General features: G+C 39.8%; 1 protein-coding gene across 1 annotated transcript; it reads right to left on the reverse strand.

Annotated features, from left to right (window-relative positions):
- Positions 1–12,584: 12,584 nt before the first annotated feature.
- Positions 12,585–20,570, reverse strand: LOC127434978 (uncharacterized). Its single transcript, XM_051688052.1, has 6 exons — positions 20,532–20,570; positions 19,733–19,796; positions 19,335–19,437; positions 18,941–19,137; positions 18,705–18,827; positions 12,585–15,510 (listed from the first exon to the last, which is right to left on the reverse strand). Exons 2-6 carry the CDS (start codon positions 19,777–19,779, stop codon positions 14,907–14,909), a joined length of 1,074 nt encoding a protein of 357 aa, XP_051544012.1. The 5' UTR covers positions 19,780–19,796; positions 20,532–20,570; the 3' UTR covers positions 12,585–14,906.
- Between the last annotated feature and the right edge of the window lie 308 nt (positions 20,571–20,878).

The raw sequence follows: 20,878 nt of genomic DNA on the forward strand, positions 1-20,878 counted from the left end.
CCCACACAGTTTTGTGATTAATTTATAAATAGTTTATGAGTGTTCATTCTCCTGACTGTAGATTACTATCCCTGTGTTTATCTTTGTGCTGAACAGTCATGTTTAAATAAAACTAGCAGGTATTTGTAGGTATCATTAACAGTAGACGTTGCATTAAAGTGCATGAAGCTGCTTTTAGGTCAAGTTAATCAAATCAGTTAAATCACTAAAATGGAACTAAATGAATTTCCAACCCTTTTAATACATACAGTGCTTTAGAGTTGCAATTTCACCTTACTTGCTGGGATTGTTTTGGGATATTGCTTGGGTTGTTTGCCAGAGCAAACTTGCTGGGTGGAAAACATAGATGTGGTTGTGCTCTGTTGTTGCTAATGTGTTCTCAGTGGTTGCCAGGCAGTTGCTAGTGTGTTCTGGGTGGTTGCTAGGTGCTCAAAAGAGCCCACCTAACTATGATATTCTTATCCCTATACATAACTCTGGCCCCTCCTTCAATGAATGTCCAAGGGATTTTTCCACATGTTTTATCATCTTCCAGGTAAATATGATAGGTCCAATTGCTCAAAAAAGTAGCAGCACATCAATTCTCAAAAAGCCCCAGGATTTGAGGTATCATTCATGTCCGTAGGACAAACAGTGAAGGACAAGTCACACACTAATGTTTACAATAAATGCAATAATTACATTCAACATTATTCTGCTTTACAAAAAAAATCATCGTCATTCGGAAAGAAAATGCTAGTGTCATAAATGGAACAGTGGACATGGGACATTCTGCCCTTGTTTCCTGCTTCCCTTGTTCATTTGTCCTAGGTGTATCTTGTTACTAGTCTTGTTAACCTTATTAGTGTTTGTGTATAAAATGCCCTCATGTTCTCTGTCTTTGTTTAGGTTGCTTTTTTTGTATTATTTATTTATTAAAGTTGCACATAGATTTGCATCTTCCCTCTCAAGAATCCATCATTACAGATTGAATATGTGTACATATGTACAGCGTGTGATGTCCAATTGAAAGTTGGTTAGTTCTGCATCTTTGCCTGCCACTCTGCCAACTGTGCTGCCGTTACTATGAAAGCATACAGACTGATGGTCTCTGGCATGATGGCACTGTGTTATCATGAGGGCATGGTGTCTGTGTAACAGTGTGTATATAGTAGCATGTCATTCTCATGGCACAGATGGATGCACACTATGACTGTCAGGCCACATCCCCACCCCGGTCCCAAGTGCATATATGTCGAAGTCAGTGGTCCAGTAATTCAGCCTAAACTTGATCCACTTTTAACAAACATGTCTGTGTCTCAGCCATGTGTTAATCTCACAGTAGCATGAAATACACTCACTGTCATACAGTACAAGCTTTCACACTGTCCACAAGCTTAATATAACTAAGTCACAGAGAGCGATGATACTGTTACACTCTTTACTCTGATCACAAACTTCATGTAGTCATATGCATGAGATTTGGCTTGCACTTAAGGATTACGTAACATATTTTCATCTAGCAGTTCTCCTGTGTGACATGTTCCCCCATGAGAACCCTTTGTTTTGTTGCTTAGTTACATATAAGGCATATGTTCAGGCCTCTTAGAGCCTGTTTACACTTGTCACTTCATGTGTCTCCACAAAAAATCTACTAAATCTACTAAATGCATCTATAATGGAGTTTACTTCTGTGATAATTGGACTAGAAGGCAGCAACATTTAGCTGATGGCTCATAAAAACTAAAAACAAGAGGCATCTAAAATTTCTGTGATGATAATGTGGATTGTGGGGCACCCAAACTTCTGTATTCTGACATAGTTTGGGTGGAGTAAAGATTGCTAATGCAGCCTGATTTACACTTTGCCAAGTCGCTTCTTGTATGGTTCTCAATCCACCTCCTGAGTTGGTTTTAATACTCGGATTGCTCTCCATCTTGGAGGGCATTTACACTTGAAGGTGGTTTGAGTGATCGGATTGCTATCCAATCAGTAAAAAAGTGTAAATTCCCCCATATTTTTATTTTTTTCTCTCTTGTGGCATGATACATTGTGTTATGTTTACTGATTTAAAGTTTATTTGTTTAGGAGTCAGGGGTGTGGTGTTGGCTTCTTAATTGACAGTTTGGGTGTCCACCCCATGAGGTCAGAGGTTGTAATGGTGACACTCTGCTGACCTGTTTCCCGTACAGCACAGATCAGCTAAGATATACAGTACCTCCAATGCCCTCTGCCACATACTACTCTCCCCTCCCATGCCCTGCACCATGTCTCCCCACAAATACCACGCAATTCCCAGGAACCTTTATCTCCATCCTCCTGAGCTACATTTGACAGCTAGAGGGAGAATTTAAAAAAGAAGACAATTTTTCTCCTGCTGTTTTAGCTGACGGACTACCCTTCAGCTCCACTGCATGTCTATTAACAGCCTTAAAGGAGCAAGCTTACCAACTTAACCTCTGAGAACAAATCATTTTATTTTTGGCAGCCATTTCATGGCATGGTGAGACAGCCACTAACCCCATCCAGCTGTCCCCTCTGATCTTTTACTTCGGGTGCAGGGCTTTCTTTAGGGCAGGATTAGCTTACCTCTGCAGGGGTAATATGCCTTTTGCCTGTCTCAAACACACACACGCTTCCAAGGAGAGTGACAGGTTGAGAGGTTGTACAGGGCTCCTCACTGGCCTTTATAAAGCTGACTCACAGCAAATGCAGGTGAATCAACAATGCAGCCCTTCTCTGAATACTGCCTGTCCTGAAACAGCCCTTTAGGGCAAACACCTTTTGTTGCTGACGCAATAACCCTGTGGTTGTTTACGACTCTTTGAATTGCTCAAAGAACTGACTGATTGACAAAGTAAACCAGTTTTAAATAGAGATGTGCATGAGTACACAATTAATCAAGTTCTTGTTCAGCTTTAAATATTTGACTCTTAAAAACACTTCTCGAATATTGCAATTTGATTATCCTTTGTGCCATTGTCTGCTGTGGGCAACAATGAACTGCTTCTCTCACCTATATCTTGCTGTCAGAACGCAATGCCCTGGTTGGCTCTATGGATGCATGATGTTGTTAAAGGAATAGGTCACTCAAAAAGATATTTTTTTTTTTTGTACCGATTGTACTTAATAAGCCAACAACATGTGTGGTCATGTAAATGCATTAAACAGCTTTCCTTTAGCGGTGTAAGGTCACTGTTGCATGGGGGGCGTGGTCATGTGTCAGTCTGCGGGAGAGAGAGAGAGCGGTAAGGCTCGTCACCTGGTTCATAATTATCTCTAACACCTGTCTCTCATTATAGTGATGGCGGAGGGAGACTTAAATGGCACGCCAGAGCATCAGAGAGGGGAGAGAATGACCAGAAAGCACAACAGTCAGAGTGCCTGAGAGTGTGCTACATTTTTATTACCTTTATGTTTATAACGACAGTTACCGTCGTGTGTGTGAAAAACTGAAAATTAAAGAGCTAACTTTGAACCTGCTTCATTGTCTCCTGACTCCTCCATTGCCCCTAACTAAGGACATTTCCACAGTAGGAAGGTTTGGAGGTGGCCTCCCGATCAGTGGCCGGCCTGCCTGTTGCCCCTGCTCTCCGGAGAGGCGCAGCTGGCGGCACAACAACTCCCCGCCACCAGCCTCCTGGATTACAATCACCTGAGGAAGGCCATCCAGCAACGGGTCGGTCAGAGCCCGGAGCAGAGTCGGCAGCTCTTCCGCTCGTTGAGCTTCGGGAAGGACGGCCGCCATCCGCTTTTGCGCAGCAGCTCTGTGACGCCTGCTGGAAATGGCTCCTGGTGGGGGGAACCCACAGCGTGTGGAAGTGGTCGATCTGGTGGTACTGGAGCAGTTCGTCTCCCACCTCCCCCGAGGCATGTCCGAGTGGGTTCAGTGCCACCGCACGGCGTCATTGGAGGAAGCTGTCCAGCTGGCAGAGGACTACATGGCGGCGTTCCCAGGAGGCGGCCAAGCAGCTTCTCTCTCTTCTCTCTCTTCTCTCTCTCCACCCCCTGTGACTCATGTTCCCTCCCCTCCCTCCTGTTCCCCTAACTGCCGCCCAGTTCCGGCTCCTCGGAGGTGGGGAGCCCTGCCTAAACCCCACCCCTGGTCCAGAGGACCCTTCCCCTTCTCTGTCTCTCCTACCCCCCGTCTCTCTCAGCTATCCCCTCCAGGTTGGCGAGACCGCCCCACAAGTGCGGAAGGAAGACCTGGGCTGGTCTGCTGGAGCTGTGGGGAAACTGGACACAGCCAGTAATGGAGGTGGGGACACTGGTCCGGATCCCTGATGCTCCACAGGCTGCCCCTGATCGGGCAGGGGTGTATCGGATACCGGTAAGAATAAAAGGGGATACACATCAAGCTTTGGTGGATACAGGTTGTTCTCAAACCTCGATCCACCAACGCTTGGTTCAAGGCGGGGCATTGGATAAAAATAAACTGGTGAGGGTGAGGTGTGTGCATGGTGACATTCACAGGTATCCTGTGGTTACCATTGAGATACGAATTAGGGGAAAAAGGCATAGAGTTGAGGCCGCGGTTAATTCCCGCCTCACCCATCCACTAATTCTGGGAACCAATTGGCCCAGTTTTAAGGATCTATTCTTATATGTGTGGATGGGTCCTGCAAAGTAGGGGGGCGGGTTGTAATGTGCGATACTATGGCTGGTGAGTCGGTGCCAGGGCCGTCAATGTCGGCTCCAAGTCAGGATGATGCAGACGAGGGAATTCCCATTCTCAGGGGCTACCCTGAGGGGGATTTCCCTCTGGAGCAGTTGTGTGACGAGTCCCTCAAGCACGCTTTCGACCAAGTGAAGGTAATTGATGGTCAACAGCTCCAGCCCGGTGTTGCGCTCACATACCCGGACTTTTCTATTATTAAAGAGTGGTTGTATCGAGTGACGCAGGACACTCAAACCAAATAGAATACAACTCAGCTGGCCCATTTTTTTTTTTGGCTGGGCATTCATGGGGACATTCGCAAGTGGTGTGCGGCATGCCATGAATGTCAGTTGGTAAATCTACCGGCCATCCCAAAAGCGCCATTGTGCCCATTGCTGTTAATCGAGATCCCCTTCGAGAGAATTGGCCTGGATCTCGTCAGGCCATTAGAACGGACTGCACACAGACATCGCTATGTATTAGTTCTGGTGGAATATGGAACGCGATATCCGGAAGCAGTGCCCCTGCGCAACATCTCAGCACGTAGTGTTGCGGAGGCACTCTTTCAAATTATCTCCCGAGTGGGGATTCCAAAGGAAATCCTCACTGACCAAGGCACAACATTCATGTCATGTACACTACGCGAACTACGAATTATTAGGCAATAAGTAGATTCGCACCAGCGTTTATCACCCGCAAACTGACGGGTTGGTCGAACGATTTAATAAGACCTTAAAAAACATGATTCGTAAGTACGTACACGAAGATGCTAAAAACTGGGATAAGTGGCTCGAACCTCTGCTGTTTGCAGTACGAGTGGTCCCGCAAGCCTCCACTGGGTTTTCCCAGTTTGAGCTACTGTATGGGTGCTGGCCGCGCGGCGTGCTTGACGTCATATGGGAAGCTTGGGAGGAAGGACCTTCGAATAGTAAAAATCAAATTCAATACGTTCTTGACCTTAGAGCAAAACTCCACACTTTGGGGCAGGTAACACAGGAGAATTTGCTCCAAGCGCAAGAACATCAACGCCGACTGTATGACAGGGGCACTCAACTACGGGAATTCGCACAGCGAGATAAAGTGCTTGTATTGCTGCCCACCTCGAGCTCCAAATTACTCGGCAAGTGGCAAGGACCCTTTGAGGACACACGATGAGTCAGAGATCTCAATTATGAGGTTAGGTGAACAGATAGGAGAGGGACACGTCAAACCTACCACCTCAACCTCCTCAAACCATGGAGGGAGGCGGTACCTGTAGCCTTGGCGACGGTAGTTCCGGAGAGGGCGGAGGTATTTCCCAAATCAAGTTAATTCACCCCGGTCCCTTGCAGAGACCACCTCTCGCTGTCGCAGCTTACAGATATTGCCGGCTCAATTTTACTAGATGCTGGACTTAACGAAGGGTTATTGGCACATCCCTTTAATGCCAATGTCCCGAGAAAAGACGGCTTTTTCCACACCATTCGGATTACACCAATTTGTGACTCTTCCATTCGGTTTGTTCGGAGCCCCAGCCTCGTTTCAGTGCCTTATGGACAAGGTCCTCAGACCACACACGGCGTATGCCGCTGCAAAATTGAAGAGCTAACCTGCTTCATTGTCTCCTGACTCCTCCATTGTCCCGAACTAGGGACATTTCCACAGTCACAAATCACTTAAGTATAAACCAATCAACACTGGTAGATTTTTGCCAAACATATTTTTGTTTCTATGTGTGACTACAAATGTTTTTTTGTTTTTGTTTTTTTTATGATGTTTTTTATGCCTTGTGCTCATACTTCTTATATGAAAAACATTTTCAAAGGTTGAAGGTGGAACTTAAATTCTAATTTAAAGTAATTGATTACTCTCTATAAACTCACTCTAAATGCCCATCCCTAGTTTGAAAGTTACCAAGTTGCAGAAGTGTTTCAGTTTGAAACTTAAATTAGCATTATGTTTATCATCATGAGCTAATTAGGCAACTTTTTATGGAATAGCACATAAATTATTCATTATTTGACAGATATTAAAGAAAGAGTTGTCCTGTCTCTTGTGATGTGCGCTTTTTAGCAAATCATAAATGCTCTCTGCCTGTCAGTCATATTGAGGGTTCTGGATTTCTGACAACGGGTTGGCTGACTTACCTTTGGAGTGTTTTGGAGAGAGGACATGTGGTTAAAGTTAGCAAAACCAAAATTCCCAATAAAAAACAGCTAGTGCTTGGCTACTAATAGTGATCAAATCATCATATAGATGATAAGTAACAGCTCCATATTCAGCTTCCATAAACAGGTTTTACCCAGTTGGTGGCCAATCTATATTCCAGTCTCCACCTCTCTTTCCTACACTCTCTATCAGTGTTCTTTAATGTTTGTTAATCCTGAGGCTTGGAGAATAATTCCATTAGCATTCTTACTCTCAAGGGGTTTTGAGACAGCAATGCTAGGACTTCATACGTGAGCTGATGAAACAATCATATCATGTATGGTCTTAAAACATGTTCAGTTGTGTTATCAGTACAGTCTAATTAGCTGTCATAGACTCATGTTGCATTACAATGATGTCAGAAAGAATTTCTGCAGACAGATTGTACAGATCTTTTGAACTAGAAGACATTTTTCTGGAAATGTAAACTATATGTAAACATTTAGTAAGGTGAAATCTATACTGATGTGCCACTAGTGGTGCCAAACAGAATTGCAAAAAGTAATGACTCTGAAAACAGAAAACTCCTGTCTTCCATTGTTCAACCCAACAATCCCACACTTATGCCATTGGTTGAGCCAATGTTGCCAGTGTTGGGCCACTCAAACAAATAGAGTTATGTTGAAAGCAGTGTTTACACTTTTTGGGGAAATAACATACAAATGTCTTATTTATAGTTATACTAAGCTGGGATAGAAGTATTTGATCATAAATAAAAATTACACCAAGCCTAACAATCTAACAAGAAAGTCATCAAAGATTTTTTCAAACTCAAAATCTGAGCCACAGCAGATAGCAATTAGAGAATAAAGCTAGATCTTATATAAAATGACTTCTCTACCGCCCATATAATAAAATATTCAAAATGAATATTAATCTGCTAAAAAATGAAAACTGCCTAGTGCAACTGACTAAATCAGTTCAGTCATGGAGGCCTATGCAAACCAAGTGCAAAAGAGCAAACAATTATGATTTAACTTTAGTATGTTGTGTTGTATGTTACACTGATCCATATACAGAGAAATCATCAGGAATCCATGCCATTTAAAAGCAACTTATATTGAAAGTGAACTCTGTGAATGAACAGCAGGTTCTCACTATGTAAAAAACAATACTGTCAAACATAGACAGTGACTTCTCTATAAAGAGTTTACAAGAGACCACTCCAGATCTCGCTTTAGATAATGTCTTTATTAGTATCTACCACACTGTGGTCAAAATAGCTCTTTTATTGGCAGATACTGTATGCACATAAAATAAAGTCCTTTGTTTAAGTGAGGTCGTTAGGGGCATCTGCTGTACATCACTGCTGTTTTGTCTTGATAAGTCCATGTGATTTCTCACCCTGCCACTGATTAGACGCCCGCTGCCCACTGAACAACTCAATCTTGTCTGAAATATCCCCCGGTTATTTAAGCGGAGTATTTTGGATCTGTGCTAGGTTAAATTAATATGGTGAAAATTAACTAGCATGCATGCTCAGAAATGTGTTCGAACAGAGTCCTTAAATAAATGGCTTGGTCAGCTTTCTCTGGCCCGTGGTACATCAGGCCTCTGCGGAAGTCAAAGAGGACGCAGCCGTTTAAAGACAAGCGCCTGGCATGTGCTGATGGGCAAGGGAGGATCTGCTCTGGCAGTCTTGGCAAAGGCCTTTATGAAAGTTATTGAATGATGCGGTTCCAAATACAGGCCCCACAGAGTGTGATCCAAATAAACCCATTCACCCTGACCTCTACTTTCTAAGCCACTGAGATATCCTGTGCTAGTGCAGTTATACAGTGAATGGAGAACCAACTATAATGGATGAATACAGGTAAAGGATTCACATTATATTCATCCATTACTAAAAAATCAGCATTAAGTTTATCCTAAATTAGTATCGAGGACATTTTTGTAGCCACATAAAAATAAAAAGCTAATAACAAATAATCAGAAAGTGATATTTATGACCCTATAGGACCAACCATAAACAAACCTTATCAGCAGTGAGTGGATTTGCATTGACATCTCTATCTTCTATTGTGTTATGGATTTCTTTTTGAGACAAACTTTTCCCGTGCCAAGCTATGCAGAGCTTAGCCTTTATATGGTTTTATTACAGGTGCTTGGTATATAACTACAAATGTGTCTACATTATTACCCACAATTCCTCTGCCAATCCAAATGTTGTGAAGTACAATGATGCCAGAAGTTCTCTGTTTACAAGGACTATCTTTACTGTGACCCATAAAATATTCAAAGCACATTTATACTGTAATTTACAACCTTGGACTGATACAAAGGATTTGCCACATTCAGGCCATGTGCAATAGGAAAAGCCATTGAGATCACAAGCTTATTGCTTATAATTTGGCTTATTATTTGTTTTTCTGCAACTAGCCTGTTTTGTATTAGGAAATGCAAGTCATATGCAACTCAAAAGTGTCAGATTCTGCTTTTCAGATTATTTTGAAAGTGGTGTCAGCAAAATGCATTTTGTATTGCAAATAAAAGAACTTACTGTATTTACTGTACTTGCAATATCTCCTCATGTTCATAATACTAAATGAAAACATATATTTCTTGACTCTGTTCCAGTTTAACACTTTTATGGAGGCATTTTTGATAAACAAACATGAGTCTCATCCACATCATGTAACAATCGTTCTTAAAAAGCATTGAATAAATGAAGAACAACTTTTGTAGACATCTGGACTTCTTTTTCTGGTTACTGCTGATGCGAGATCTTCTGGTAATAGATTTGACAATGTCGTAATCTTCATGAATTGACACCGAGTGCTGAGGTGGAAATTTGGCACCGAGAGTCGAATATAGAAAGTTACATGGATGCATCGGCACACTGCAAAATCTCACCATGCACACCAAGAAGGTGATGGTCCCTATGAGAGATAAAGATTGCATGATGCAGTATTCCGAGAACAGGTGTTGTTCGTGCACACGGGTGCATGTCGATGAAACTATAGATTACAAACGGCAGAGCAAAAACAGACTAGTGGTGAAAGCTTCACCATGGCCTTAGATAATCTTAGACAGGCAATAATATGTTGGAGTAAGTTTATAAACACAAACATGCCTTGGTTGAGATCATATGACATCAAGCATATGGTTCACATACAGAAAGGATTGACACCTCATTGTAAGTAAATTGGAACGTGTGCCCTATTGAGCATACCAGTGGCCTTCCAGTTTTGGAGTCTGGTCTGATGCTGAAGTGGCAACGGCAGCTGTAATCCTAACATTTTGCTAGAAATCTGATAATGGCATATTAATGACCTCCACATTTAAAGAGTGCTGTTCGTAAATGCATTGCAGCTGTTTTCCATAAATGCCATATTCCATGTACAGTGTCCCAAAATCTGGACACTTTTTGGCACTGAAGTCACACTTAGAAATGTAGGAATTTACTGCATTCGCTGGCAAAATCAAACTAAGTGGCATATGCAAATAAATGATGCTAAAAATGTTCTCAGAACTTTTCTGAGCCATTATTTTCAGTTACTTTTAACCAACTGGTGTCAAGGTCATTTTTAATGGAGGCATGATGTTCACACATGTGTCCTAGCTGTCTAATATTTATATATAATTGAAATAATAACTTCTATTATGAAATGTTTTGCTTGAAAAGTTTGTTTGTGCTACATTTCTTTCAGAAAAAGGCCACTTGGTTTGTCATGTATTCCTGATTTGTTCAGTTATATATTTGATTTGAAAAAAAAAGCCAAGAAGTCATTTAACCATAATGATAGTGACGATGATTTCGATTTTGTTTTTAGCAACCTGTGCTAATTCTATACTAGAATGATGCTGTCATCATGGGTTAACATTAGAACAAGAAACACCATAGGCTGACCACAGACAAAGGTTTATGATGCTCTCTAGTGGTAAAGGCATTCCTGTGCATATTGGCTAGAAGGTTTATATACAGTATGTTCTCATATTTTTGCTGCTTTATATACCTTTATTCTCTTAGTTAGTTATTTTCAAGCCGTAGACCTACTGTTTCAATTTATGGATGTTCTGAGATATATGTAAGTACCAAAAAACTAAGATTTTCTACAGCTTACTGTACTCTGACAACTTTTGCCTATTGTGCCTGTGTTTGGAATGAGGGACCATACTACCAATATTCACTGTAGGAATGAGATGAATGCTTATCAGTGGGAGAGAAAAAGGTCTGGCGGTGCAGGGACGGGGCAGAGACTTGGGGGGTTGCTGTTTTGTTAATGGCTGACCAGATAATCGAAGCATGACACCAGGGAGCCGTTACACCTTTACACAAGCACAGTAGGAGGAACAAGACCTGAGAAACAGAACACATTTTTATACACCACAAACATATTTACTGAGCTATATAAATGGGGACTTACCGTAAGACTTCTGTTGTTTTTATATAAAGCTAATTATAATGAGTACAGACTAACCCTTTACCAAACCCTACCCATACTTCTAAACTAAAACATTTTTAGATTAATATATACATTTAAACAGTCATTTCTTTATGAATTGTTTTTCCAAACGAGGATGTCAGATTTAGCTAATTTCTGCGGACAAAGTTCTCCCCTAACTATAGTACATATACAAACACATGTTTGTTTTCAATCAGAGTGCAGACTTCATTGACTTATATTGTTTTTATAATGAGCAAATTATGTTTTTTGTTCCATAATCCTGCCCTTACCCCTAAAGATAACCCTCACAAAACCTTTCTGCTTTTTTAGATTTTAGAGGAAAATTCAGGGTTCAGTACAAGTTAAGCTCAATCCACAGCATTTGTGGCATAATACTGGTAACCATAGCAATTTATTTTTAACGTCCCTCCTTTTCTTTAATAAAAGCAGAAATCTGGGTTCCAGTGAGGCACTTACATTGGAAGTGAATGGGGCCAATCCGTAAACATTAAAATGCTCACTATTTCAAAAGTATAGCAACAAGACATAAACAATATGTGTGTTAACATGATTTTTGTGCGATAAAATCATTTACTTACCTTATCTGTGTAAAGTTATATCCAATTATACAACTTCATTGCCATAACGCCATAAATCTTGTTATCCTGTGAAAATGAGGATTTAAAAAACTTTACAGCACAAATAATACACGAGTTTCAACAGATCAGTTGACATGATTGCTTTTATAAAATTATAAGCTTCACATTTCTGCCCTTAAACCCTCCAAAAATTGGCCCCTTTCACTTCCACTGTGAGTGTATCACTGTAACCTCAATTTTTGCTTTTTGTAAAGAAAAGAAGGGACGAGTCTAAATTCATTTTTAGACTCATTATGTCACAAATGCTTAAGCCTAATTTGTATTGAACCTGGAATATTCCTTTAATTAAAACATTACTTATTATGTAGGAACCGTTTTCTTCATGTAGACCATTGGGTGGTCCCCACAATATAGGTGATTTCAGGCTTTATTATTCTTGAGGGGACATTTGCTCCTCACAATGTAGGCAAAATCTGACCCATACACACACACACACACACACACACACACACACTGGCTCAGCAATCAAGCTAAGCCTGGGCAGCAGCAGACCCCAACTGTGACATGTTTGCTTACCGCTGTGGAAAGAGATGAACATTCTAAGGTTGTTCGGTATGTCCCTGTCCTAAGCACTGTGAAGCAAATCTGCGAAACCCTTCATTCCATCAGCTCCAATATCAAAGTCACATTCCTCACCTGTGACACCACCGAGCTGCTCTTTTATTTTATGTGTTCCGACAGAAGAGAATGTGGGCATTCTGCTCTGACCTCATTGCTGAAGCAGCAATGGAGCACGCAAGCATGCTTTACAATCCACCGTTGTGACATTTTTGCTTTGCTGTTCCAGTCTGTGCATTGAAGGCCATACTGACAGCAGTGTAAGAGCTGCTCTGTGCCAGATCGTGTGCTGACCACTAGTGTGAGACAGCAGCTAAGAGGCATCAGCCAAAATACTGCCACTTGCAGTCTTAATCAAATGTCCTGATAATAAATGGCCTAATAAAATATATTACGGGAATGTTTGAAACAGAATTAGCTTTTCAAAATATTTGACTGGATTGGTGTAGTTGGCAGAGCTTTATTAGTAGGGCCTATAAATAATACAATGCATAGTTTCAAAATGATTTAGATGCTGTACATTGTGATTTCAGTCTAATTTATACCAAATCTATAACCTTATCATTCTCATTAACAGCAATAAGGACAATGATAACAACAACTAAATCTTACAATTCAAATTAGATATACCGGTACAGTATATATTTTATTTCTGCAGCATAACACAGTGCCAAGCCAAAAAAACGACGCTGGTCATTGGACCATTGTTTCAGTAATAACAATAATGTGAACTCTGTTTCACATTCTGTTTAATCATCATTAAATAAATGATTAGGTAGTGGCTATTTATCCTCTAAATTTAGGAGTTGTCACTTTGGAATCATTTAAAAAAAAAATGTCTACACCATGCCAGCCTGGGTAAAATTTAAGTGAATTTAGACTCCTGAGTTGACTTCATTGAGTCTTAAATAACACAAAGCAGCTTTATATGGTCATTGGCAATAGATCTGATGCATATTATTATAGTATATTACTTTAGATTGTGCTCAACAAAGCAAATTGCTTTGATTTTATTTAGAAAAAGAAAAGAAGAAAGCAATGGAGAATAAGGTGAAGAAAAAATTAGATTCTGTGGAGCAGCGCAGCCCCCCATGTTCAGTTTTGACATGGCTTTATAATCCTTAAGGCAACCAGATAAAAGACGACATGTGATTTGATAATGACTTGACAAAATAGAGCAATGAACAGAAGTGATATGAACTCATGTCCAGTAATTGCTGAGCAATCAGGAACAGTGCCAAGAGATTGTGCAGACGTGTCTGTTTTGGCTTTATAATCTTTTAAAGGAATAGTTCACCCAAGAATGATAACTCTCTTATAATTTACTCACCCTTATGTCGTCTTAAACTTGTATGACTTTCTTTCTTCCGCGGAACACAAACAAACATATTTTAATGGAGATATGATGTCTGTTTGTCCATAAAATGTACGTGAAAAGTGACTAAACTTTCTATCTCCAAAAATGACATAAACGGTAGCATAAAGGTAATCCATAAAACTCCAGTGGTTTAATCCAAGTCTTCTGAAGCGATCCAGTTTTGGGGGAGAACAGACCAAAATATAACTCTTTTTTCACTATAAACCTTGACATCATCAGTCTCCATGGCGATCATGATTTCAAGCTTGAATACCCTTGTGCCCTCTAGCGCTCTGCGCATGAATCAAGTGCTAGGAAGTGTAATCGAGCTAATGATCATGATTGTGCCTAGAGACTGCAATGCCAAGATTGAATTTGGTGATCTTATGTCACCCTGAGTAATGACACATGTTTATGTTACCCTATTTTAAGCTCTATTGGACTGTCAAGCTCCAAAAATGTCCAAAAAAAAAAAGCAGCATAAAAGTACCAAAACATTAGTTGATATGAATTGTGCACTATATTTCAAGTCTTCTGAAGCCATAAGATAGCTTTGTGTGACGAGTTGACCGAAATTTAAGTCATTCACTTAAAATCTTCCCCTCTGTTATAGTCCTCAACTCTCATTTGTGCGATTTGAATATGTGCATATTCAAATGTTGCATGTCGTGATCGGTTACGAGGCACACGAGAAACAATGTTGTGTTGCATTATTGAGATGTAAGAGCTGCGGCAGTGGAAAAAGAATATCAGTGAATAACAACTTCCTGAAATTGAATAACTTGAATAAAAACTTTCTAACACTCTTTCTGAAGTCCTATTTTCGCACAAAGCTATCGTTTGGCTTCAGAAGACTCGCATGCACAACTTTTAGGATGCTTTTTTTCCATTTTTGAGCTTTACAGGCTTTAATCATCATTCACTTTCAAAGTATGGAAAAGAGCAGAGTCAACATTCTGCTAAACTTCTCCTTTTGTGTTCCACACAAGAAAAATAGTCTTACAGTTTTGGAACTACATGAGGATGAGTAAAGAATCTCAGAATTTGTATTCTTGGTAAACTATCCCTTTAAATGGACAGTACTATTAAGTAACAGTAAAAGTGCAAGATTGTTTTGTCTATCAAGCCACATGTCTCGTCTCAGTGCGACAGAGGTGTTTTGGAGAAGGTGTTGGGCAAGTCATGGTGATCCTGGGAAGCTTTTGTCCTTGGGAGTTGCAAAGCTCCACAGTGCGTTCCATCAGGGAGCCATATGGGCCCCTGCGGGCAGGCACCAGTTGCACCTGGTCCTGGTGGCAAGATATATGGACCTGTGGCAGAGCTGTACGATGAGGTAGGGGAGAGTGGAGGATCTGGCGGCACAAATGCTCTTGGAACCCAGAAAATGGCTCCAGCAGGTGGGGTGCCAGTGTGCAGTTAAACACTCCTCCATTTGGTGTATGTGCTTTCTTCAGTACAGACCTCAGGGGTTGGCATGCTCTGTCAGTCTGCCCCATTTGTTGCACAGTGTCAGAACTGATAGGGTACACTGCCTGCACTACAGGACTTTGGAAAGTGAGGCGAGATCCCATTGACACTCCAGAGGCTTTGAAAGGGGGCAGGTAGGGCCCATTTCCTTGAACACTGTGCACCTTGACAGACAGAGCCGTCTGGCCGACAGGTACAATTTTCGGATGGTTGAATGCATGAGCATGTTTTGCTGAATCAGTTTCCATTTTGTCTGGCCTTTTCATAAAAACATGAAAAAATTATTCGATTTTGAAACACTATGATGTTTTAAAAGCAGGAGTATACAGTATACATGAATATATAGAGCGATGGTGTGTGTATATAGGACTAAAAAATGACAACACACATGCACACTTTGTGCATGAGGTGACCAAGTAAAAGTTATAAGAATCTGCTATTGAAAAATCCAAAACAAAGGTGTATACATTAGTGCTGCTTGCTCATTCTTTAGGCCGGAACATACTCTATGCATGTACATGATGCAAATGCGAGCGCTTGGCCACCGCATTGCCAATGTGCGGTCCGGTTGAACATGCTTAAACCCTTAAACTCTATGGGCTCCCTGGCGTGTCCACAGGGGGACGCTATATTGTGAAATAAGTTTACGCTTAAAATGTTAAAGTCCCTGGATACATACAGTAAGTCAGACATATGGGGTATCATTTGAAAGCTTAGAATCTGAATTTATCATTGAATGCCATCAGTTTTAAATTTATGTCACATAAAATATTAAAACAAGGACTGAAAACATCAGCGTCGCAAATAAGCTCCACCTAGAGGTAATGTGGTAGAAACAATAATGTGAATATAAAAGTCTTTCATATCGCTCTTAAATGCACAAATCATATATCAAATGAAAGCTCTTATTCTCAGGAATGCAACTGTATAGATTATTTTGTTGCCATAATACCACAGTTTAAAAGATTTTCAAAAGAATCACAAAGTGAAATATGATTGCTTTAATCATATACAAATACAAACATCCCTTTTATGCCCTGATCAATGCAGCTGTAACCCCCAAGTAGCCCAAAAAATTATATCTGCTTTTACCTTAGGCAGTTTTCTACTAAATTTGCTATTTTTTACTTGTCTTTGAGCTTGCTTGGGTGAATAATCCAATGTTATGTCTAAGATATCCAGAACAAAATACGCAGTCCATCAGGAAAAGCATGCTAAACAAATAACCTGAAAGATATGTTAATGACTATTGGTGATAACATCTTTTATAAAATTTCAAAGGGGAGAATCTCATATTTCTAATGACACCTAGTTTGAGCTTCTAGTCCACTCAGAGGCAGAGATATTCGATGAAACAATGGAGGACTGAAACTGAAAATTAGACTGAATGTCTATGGACGAGCACATCTGTGAGGGCTAAAATGCGTTAGAGCGCCACCTACATTTCAGATATGCATTTTGTGATGTAAGGTGATAGAGGAAAATATATTTTTCCTAGTACTTGCTACCATCTAGTGGAATACAATAAGACTTTAAAAGAGAGATAAGAGTGAATAGAACCAGAATTACATGCTTACAAATTTTGGGTAAAAAAAAAAAAAAGTTTATTTTTTATTTTTATTTCTGTTCATCATAAGATTGTAAACAAAGAATTTGGGTTTTTTTAGGAATAATTGAAGTCTTTTTTTTTTATTATTTGGGGGTGTTCTAAAAAAATGAGACAAATTTCTTGCAATTAGTCCACAGTATGTTTGAATTGTGAGCTTTGAGTGTGAAAAATTGCATCTGACACCCAAAAAATGCACCAGAGTTTAGTGTGTTCTTGTTTTGCCATGGCGGGAAAAAACCTCAGTACTCAAGCGGGGTAACAGAGTTACCTTCAAACGTCTGTGACATTAAACTGGATGTGTTATAATTCTAGTAAGTTGCTATAAATATATTAACTTTAACTAACTTGCTCAGCAATATTCTCTTCAATGCTCCGCCATGACAGTACTTGGCTTGAAAGAGAAAATTCACAGTAGAGTGGACAGTTAACACTAATCTCGTTATGTGGCAACATTGAGAATGCAACACGTACTTGCGCTGTGTTATGAATTGCTGTCTGACACATTTTGGAACACAACTATGCACGAGATCAAGCTTGCTAGAAACGTCTGGGTTCACGTACTTGCGTAGAGTAAGATTTGGCCTTCAGTGTTAGGGGTTTCAACAAACTAATTTTGAAACTTTGGTGTGAAACTTGTGTAAATACACCACATATTTTCTTTTTGTGCTATAGACATGAATGATACCTCAAATTGTGCACCTAGCAACCACCAAGAACACCCTAGCAACCCCCTAGAATCCTCATAGTAACACTAATAACCATAGCTAGAGTTTTGCATGGGCAAGCTGCACTCACATGTTGAAAGAAGACTGTGAGAAGAAAGAAAATTATACAGTATTTCTCAGTGGCCATTTCATGACATTTATTGCCGGTGCCATATTGGCTTGTAGAACATTACCAAATGAACAAAACTATACCATCACTACATGCCAGATTCTGACAGACTAATCAATCTTCCCTCTCTACTGTTGACTTTGCAACAGATAAACAGAGGAATGTTATCAGGTTTTCAATCACAATAAGATCCAATTACCATTTCGGTTATTCACTCAGATCTATTAGTGATTGTCCCAGTATTCGGCAAGTGCAGACATACTGCAACTAATTGCTCTGAAATCAAATAACAAGTGATGTGTCTACCAGTGAGACAAGAGAGAAGCCATTTAAACTCGTTTACTTTACAAGCTCACAGTCCTGTTCTCTTGTTGCTCTGTTTAATTCCACTTTACTAGGACACTTTAATTTCATTTTATTGGCTCAGCTGTGGGGGATGAGAGTAACTGAATAGAAATCTGTATGGTTTCTCTTTCTGCTTCTTAGTTTTCAGAACTCTACACGCTCCCTCATGCACCTTGCAGTCTCAAATAAATGAGGGAAGCAGAAAAATACTTTCCCACGTAATGCAGAGACTAACCAAGCTTTAAATCATTAATAAGCAGAAAATGACTCTGCACATATATGCCGGGAAAGATATCGACTGTGCCTTTTCATTTTTGATCTGTGAATTTAATGAACAGTCCCCTAAATGCAGCAAGAAGTCAAGACTTGCAAAAAAGTGTCTTCTGCCTACACAGTGACACGTATGGAAAAAATGTACCTTCCTACGGCCCAAAGAGAGAAAGGCCACTGAATTCTGTTGAGAAGTCCTGTTTTCATTGTCAGGGTTTCCAGACTAAAGAACCCCCCTCCACACACACAATATTTAGAATAGTAGTCGATCACTATGGAATTTTCAGTGGCAGATTCTTATACCTTTCATTTGGTCTTTTATATGGCCTGAATGTTTTAAGTTCACTGTGGCACAAAGTAGAGTGGCTGCTAATAGGAAAAAAGGATTTAATACCTGCATCCAGCCCTACAAGGTGGTCTCGGGGGGTCCATTTCCTTCCAAGTTTTTCTGGATTTGGTGATCGGTGGAAGTTTGAAGACAGTTTTGCACCCAGTGCCTTTCACAATCAAACTGCACCTGGGACACCATTTTCCTGGAATGACTGATCTCATTGTGGTATCCAATTGATAATGAGTAATGTATGAAGTCTGCATAAAACATTTAGCTCTGGAATGGACCCTATTCAGTACCTGGAGCTTATAATAGGGGGAATTCTGGAAATGACTTTATTCTCAGAAACTCTGTGTGACCTATTGTGTCTGGGTTGGAGGGTTAATGCAGTCATCACCGCTGGTAGGCTCTTGTGACTCCGAGTGTCGTCATCGTCGTCTTCATCCCTTAGTGCCCCTTTTACACCATGGAGGCGAGGAAGGCTAGCAATTACATCCTATACAATACAAGTGTACAAATCTGTTTTTTTATTAACACAGCTATTTATAAGTAACTTATTGTTTAGATTAAACAATTCAAAATGCACTGTAGGTGTCTATCTATTTATATTTTAGCTACTTTTTCTTGCTTTAGAATCTTTACAGAATCTATAATTACTCCATAATAAAGAGCTGGATGATTTTGCAGTGTTACCCGGTGTTGTAAGAATGAGACCGGTTCTGAGTAATGTGACGGTACAGGTGAAACATCACGAAATGGTGACCGGCTTCTTCGTTTCCTGATTTTGTTGGAGGGCCTGTTGAAGGTTGCAAGTGATTTAGTATAAAATACAGATTAATTTTGCTGTTTTGGCAAAACTTCAAATGATATAAATCAACTAAGAACTCAAAAAGATTGATATATTTATGCTGCAAGTTACTTTTGCAGATTTATTAACCTCTTTAATGCATGATGACTGTTAGTATCGTAAACGATCATAGTCATAGCAGTGGTTTCTACAGACAAATACTTAGAAATGCAGTCTTACAAAAGTTTTAATATTTCTAAATATTTGCATTCTTGTTGCACATTAACATTGAGGAAAACATTACCAGTCTCCAATCCTATCCATGGTAAGACTTCTGCCAGAAAAGCCCATCCTCACTCTTATTTACCCTTAAAGAGAACAAAAAGTTAGAACTGGTGGGGACAGTTAGAATTATATCCACATTTACCAAATAAACTTGAATTAATATTCCCAAACCTCTCCATCCTAAAAATATTAATTTAATAAGAGATATTCTCGAGCAACGATTCTGTTCGTATCTTTAGCATTTAGGGATTTCCAAAATGCTATAGTGCTGCAGTCCATTAACATATAAATAGGTGTTTCTTTGCATAAATTCAATGCATGTGCACTGAAAATATATATTCAGTCACAGTGGAGATAATTTGTCTTTTACTGATGCAGCTGGATTATTTTAAATCAATCTCATGCTTTCAGATATTAATCAAACACACAATCCACCATGAAATAAATATATTGCTCCTCTTGCACTTCCCCCATTTCATCCACATAAACCTTCTTTTACTCCATCTGAAATCTGTCAGTGCCAGATTAATGCAGCTTTAAACAAAATAATGGAAACTGAAGAAATTTGTGTATTCTTGCATTTCAGCCAACAACAGATTAAAAAATAACCAATAAGGATATAAATTGCACATTGCTTTAAAACAGACTGTGTGCTCTTCTTAGTTATGCCAAAGATGTTTTATTAAACAGAAAAATAACAAATGAAATTGAAAAAGAAAAATATCAAAGACTGAGGCAAATGTACTGTTTTTTGTATCTCAATGATGAGTTGAAGAAAATCGCATTAAAAACAACAACAACAAAATCCTCTAACTTACCGTGGACATGCCAAATATCATAAATACTGCTTGGTGGAATGGCTTCCACATACTAAGGACGATCCACAGTACTGAAATCAGGACATTACCATGACCACACTAACAGACCAGTCAAAATCAAAGACAACAAAACTCTCAACTGCTGATTGGTTGGTTGTGTCCCAGAACCCCACACAGAGCTGAGAACCATTTTTTTCCTGTGGAATAATTAGTAAAGGGTCATTAATGTCAGGAAAAAATTAACAAAGAACTAGGAGTCATAGTAATACTGATTACCAAGATAACTTGTTGTTGTCTACATAATATACCGGTACTAAAAACTCTGCTACTGTATTATAAGAAAAATA

Source organism: Myxocyprinus asiaticus, chromosome 45 (assembly GCF_019703515.2).
Source record: "Myxocyprinus asiaticus isolate MX2 ecotype Aquarium Trade chromosome 45, UBuf_Myxa_2, whole genome shotgun sequence".
NCBI classification, from domain to species: Eukaryota; Metazoa; Chordata; class Actinopteri; order Cypriniformes; family Catostomidae; genus Myxocyprinus; species Myxocyprinus asiaticus.

What these genes read in the sequence shown, in the direction of transcription:
- LOC127434978 (XM_051688052.1), bottom strand. Translation starts at nt 19,779, where the DNA reads ATGGGCTTTTCTGGCAGAAGTCTTACCATGGATAGGATTGGAGACTG. An exon ending in TCTCATTCTTACAACACCGG is followed by an intron (nt 19,138 to 19,334) that starts GTAACACTGCAA and finishes TGTATTGTATAG; the next exon opens with GATGTAATTGCTAGCCTTCC. An exon ending in CCTTGTAGGGCTGGATGCAG is followed by an intron (nt 15,511 to 18,704) that starts GTATTAAATCCT and finishes TTTTATGAAAAG; the next exon opens with GCCAGACAAAATGGAAACTG.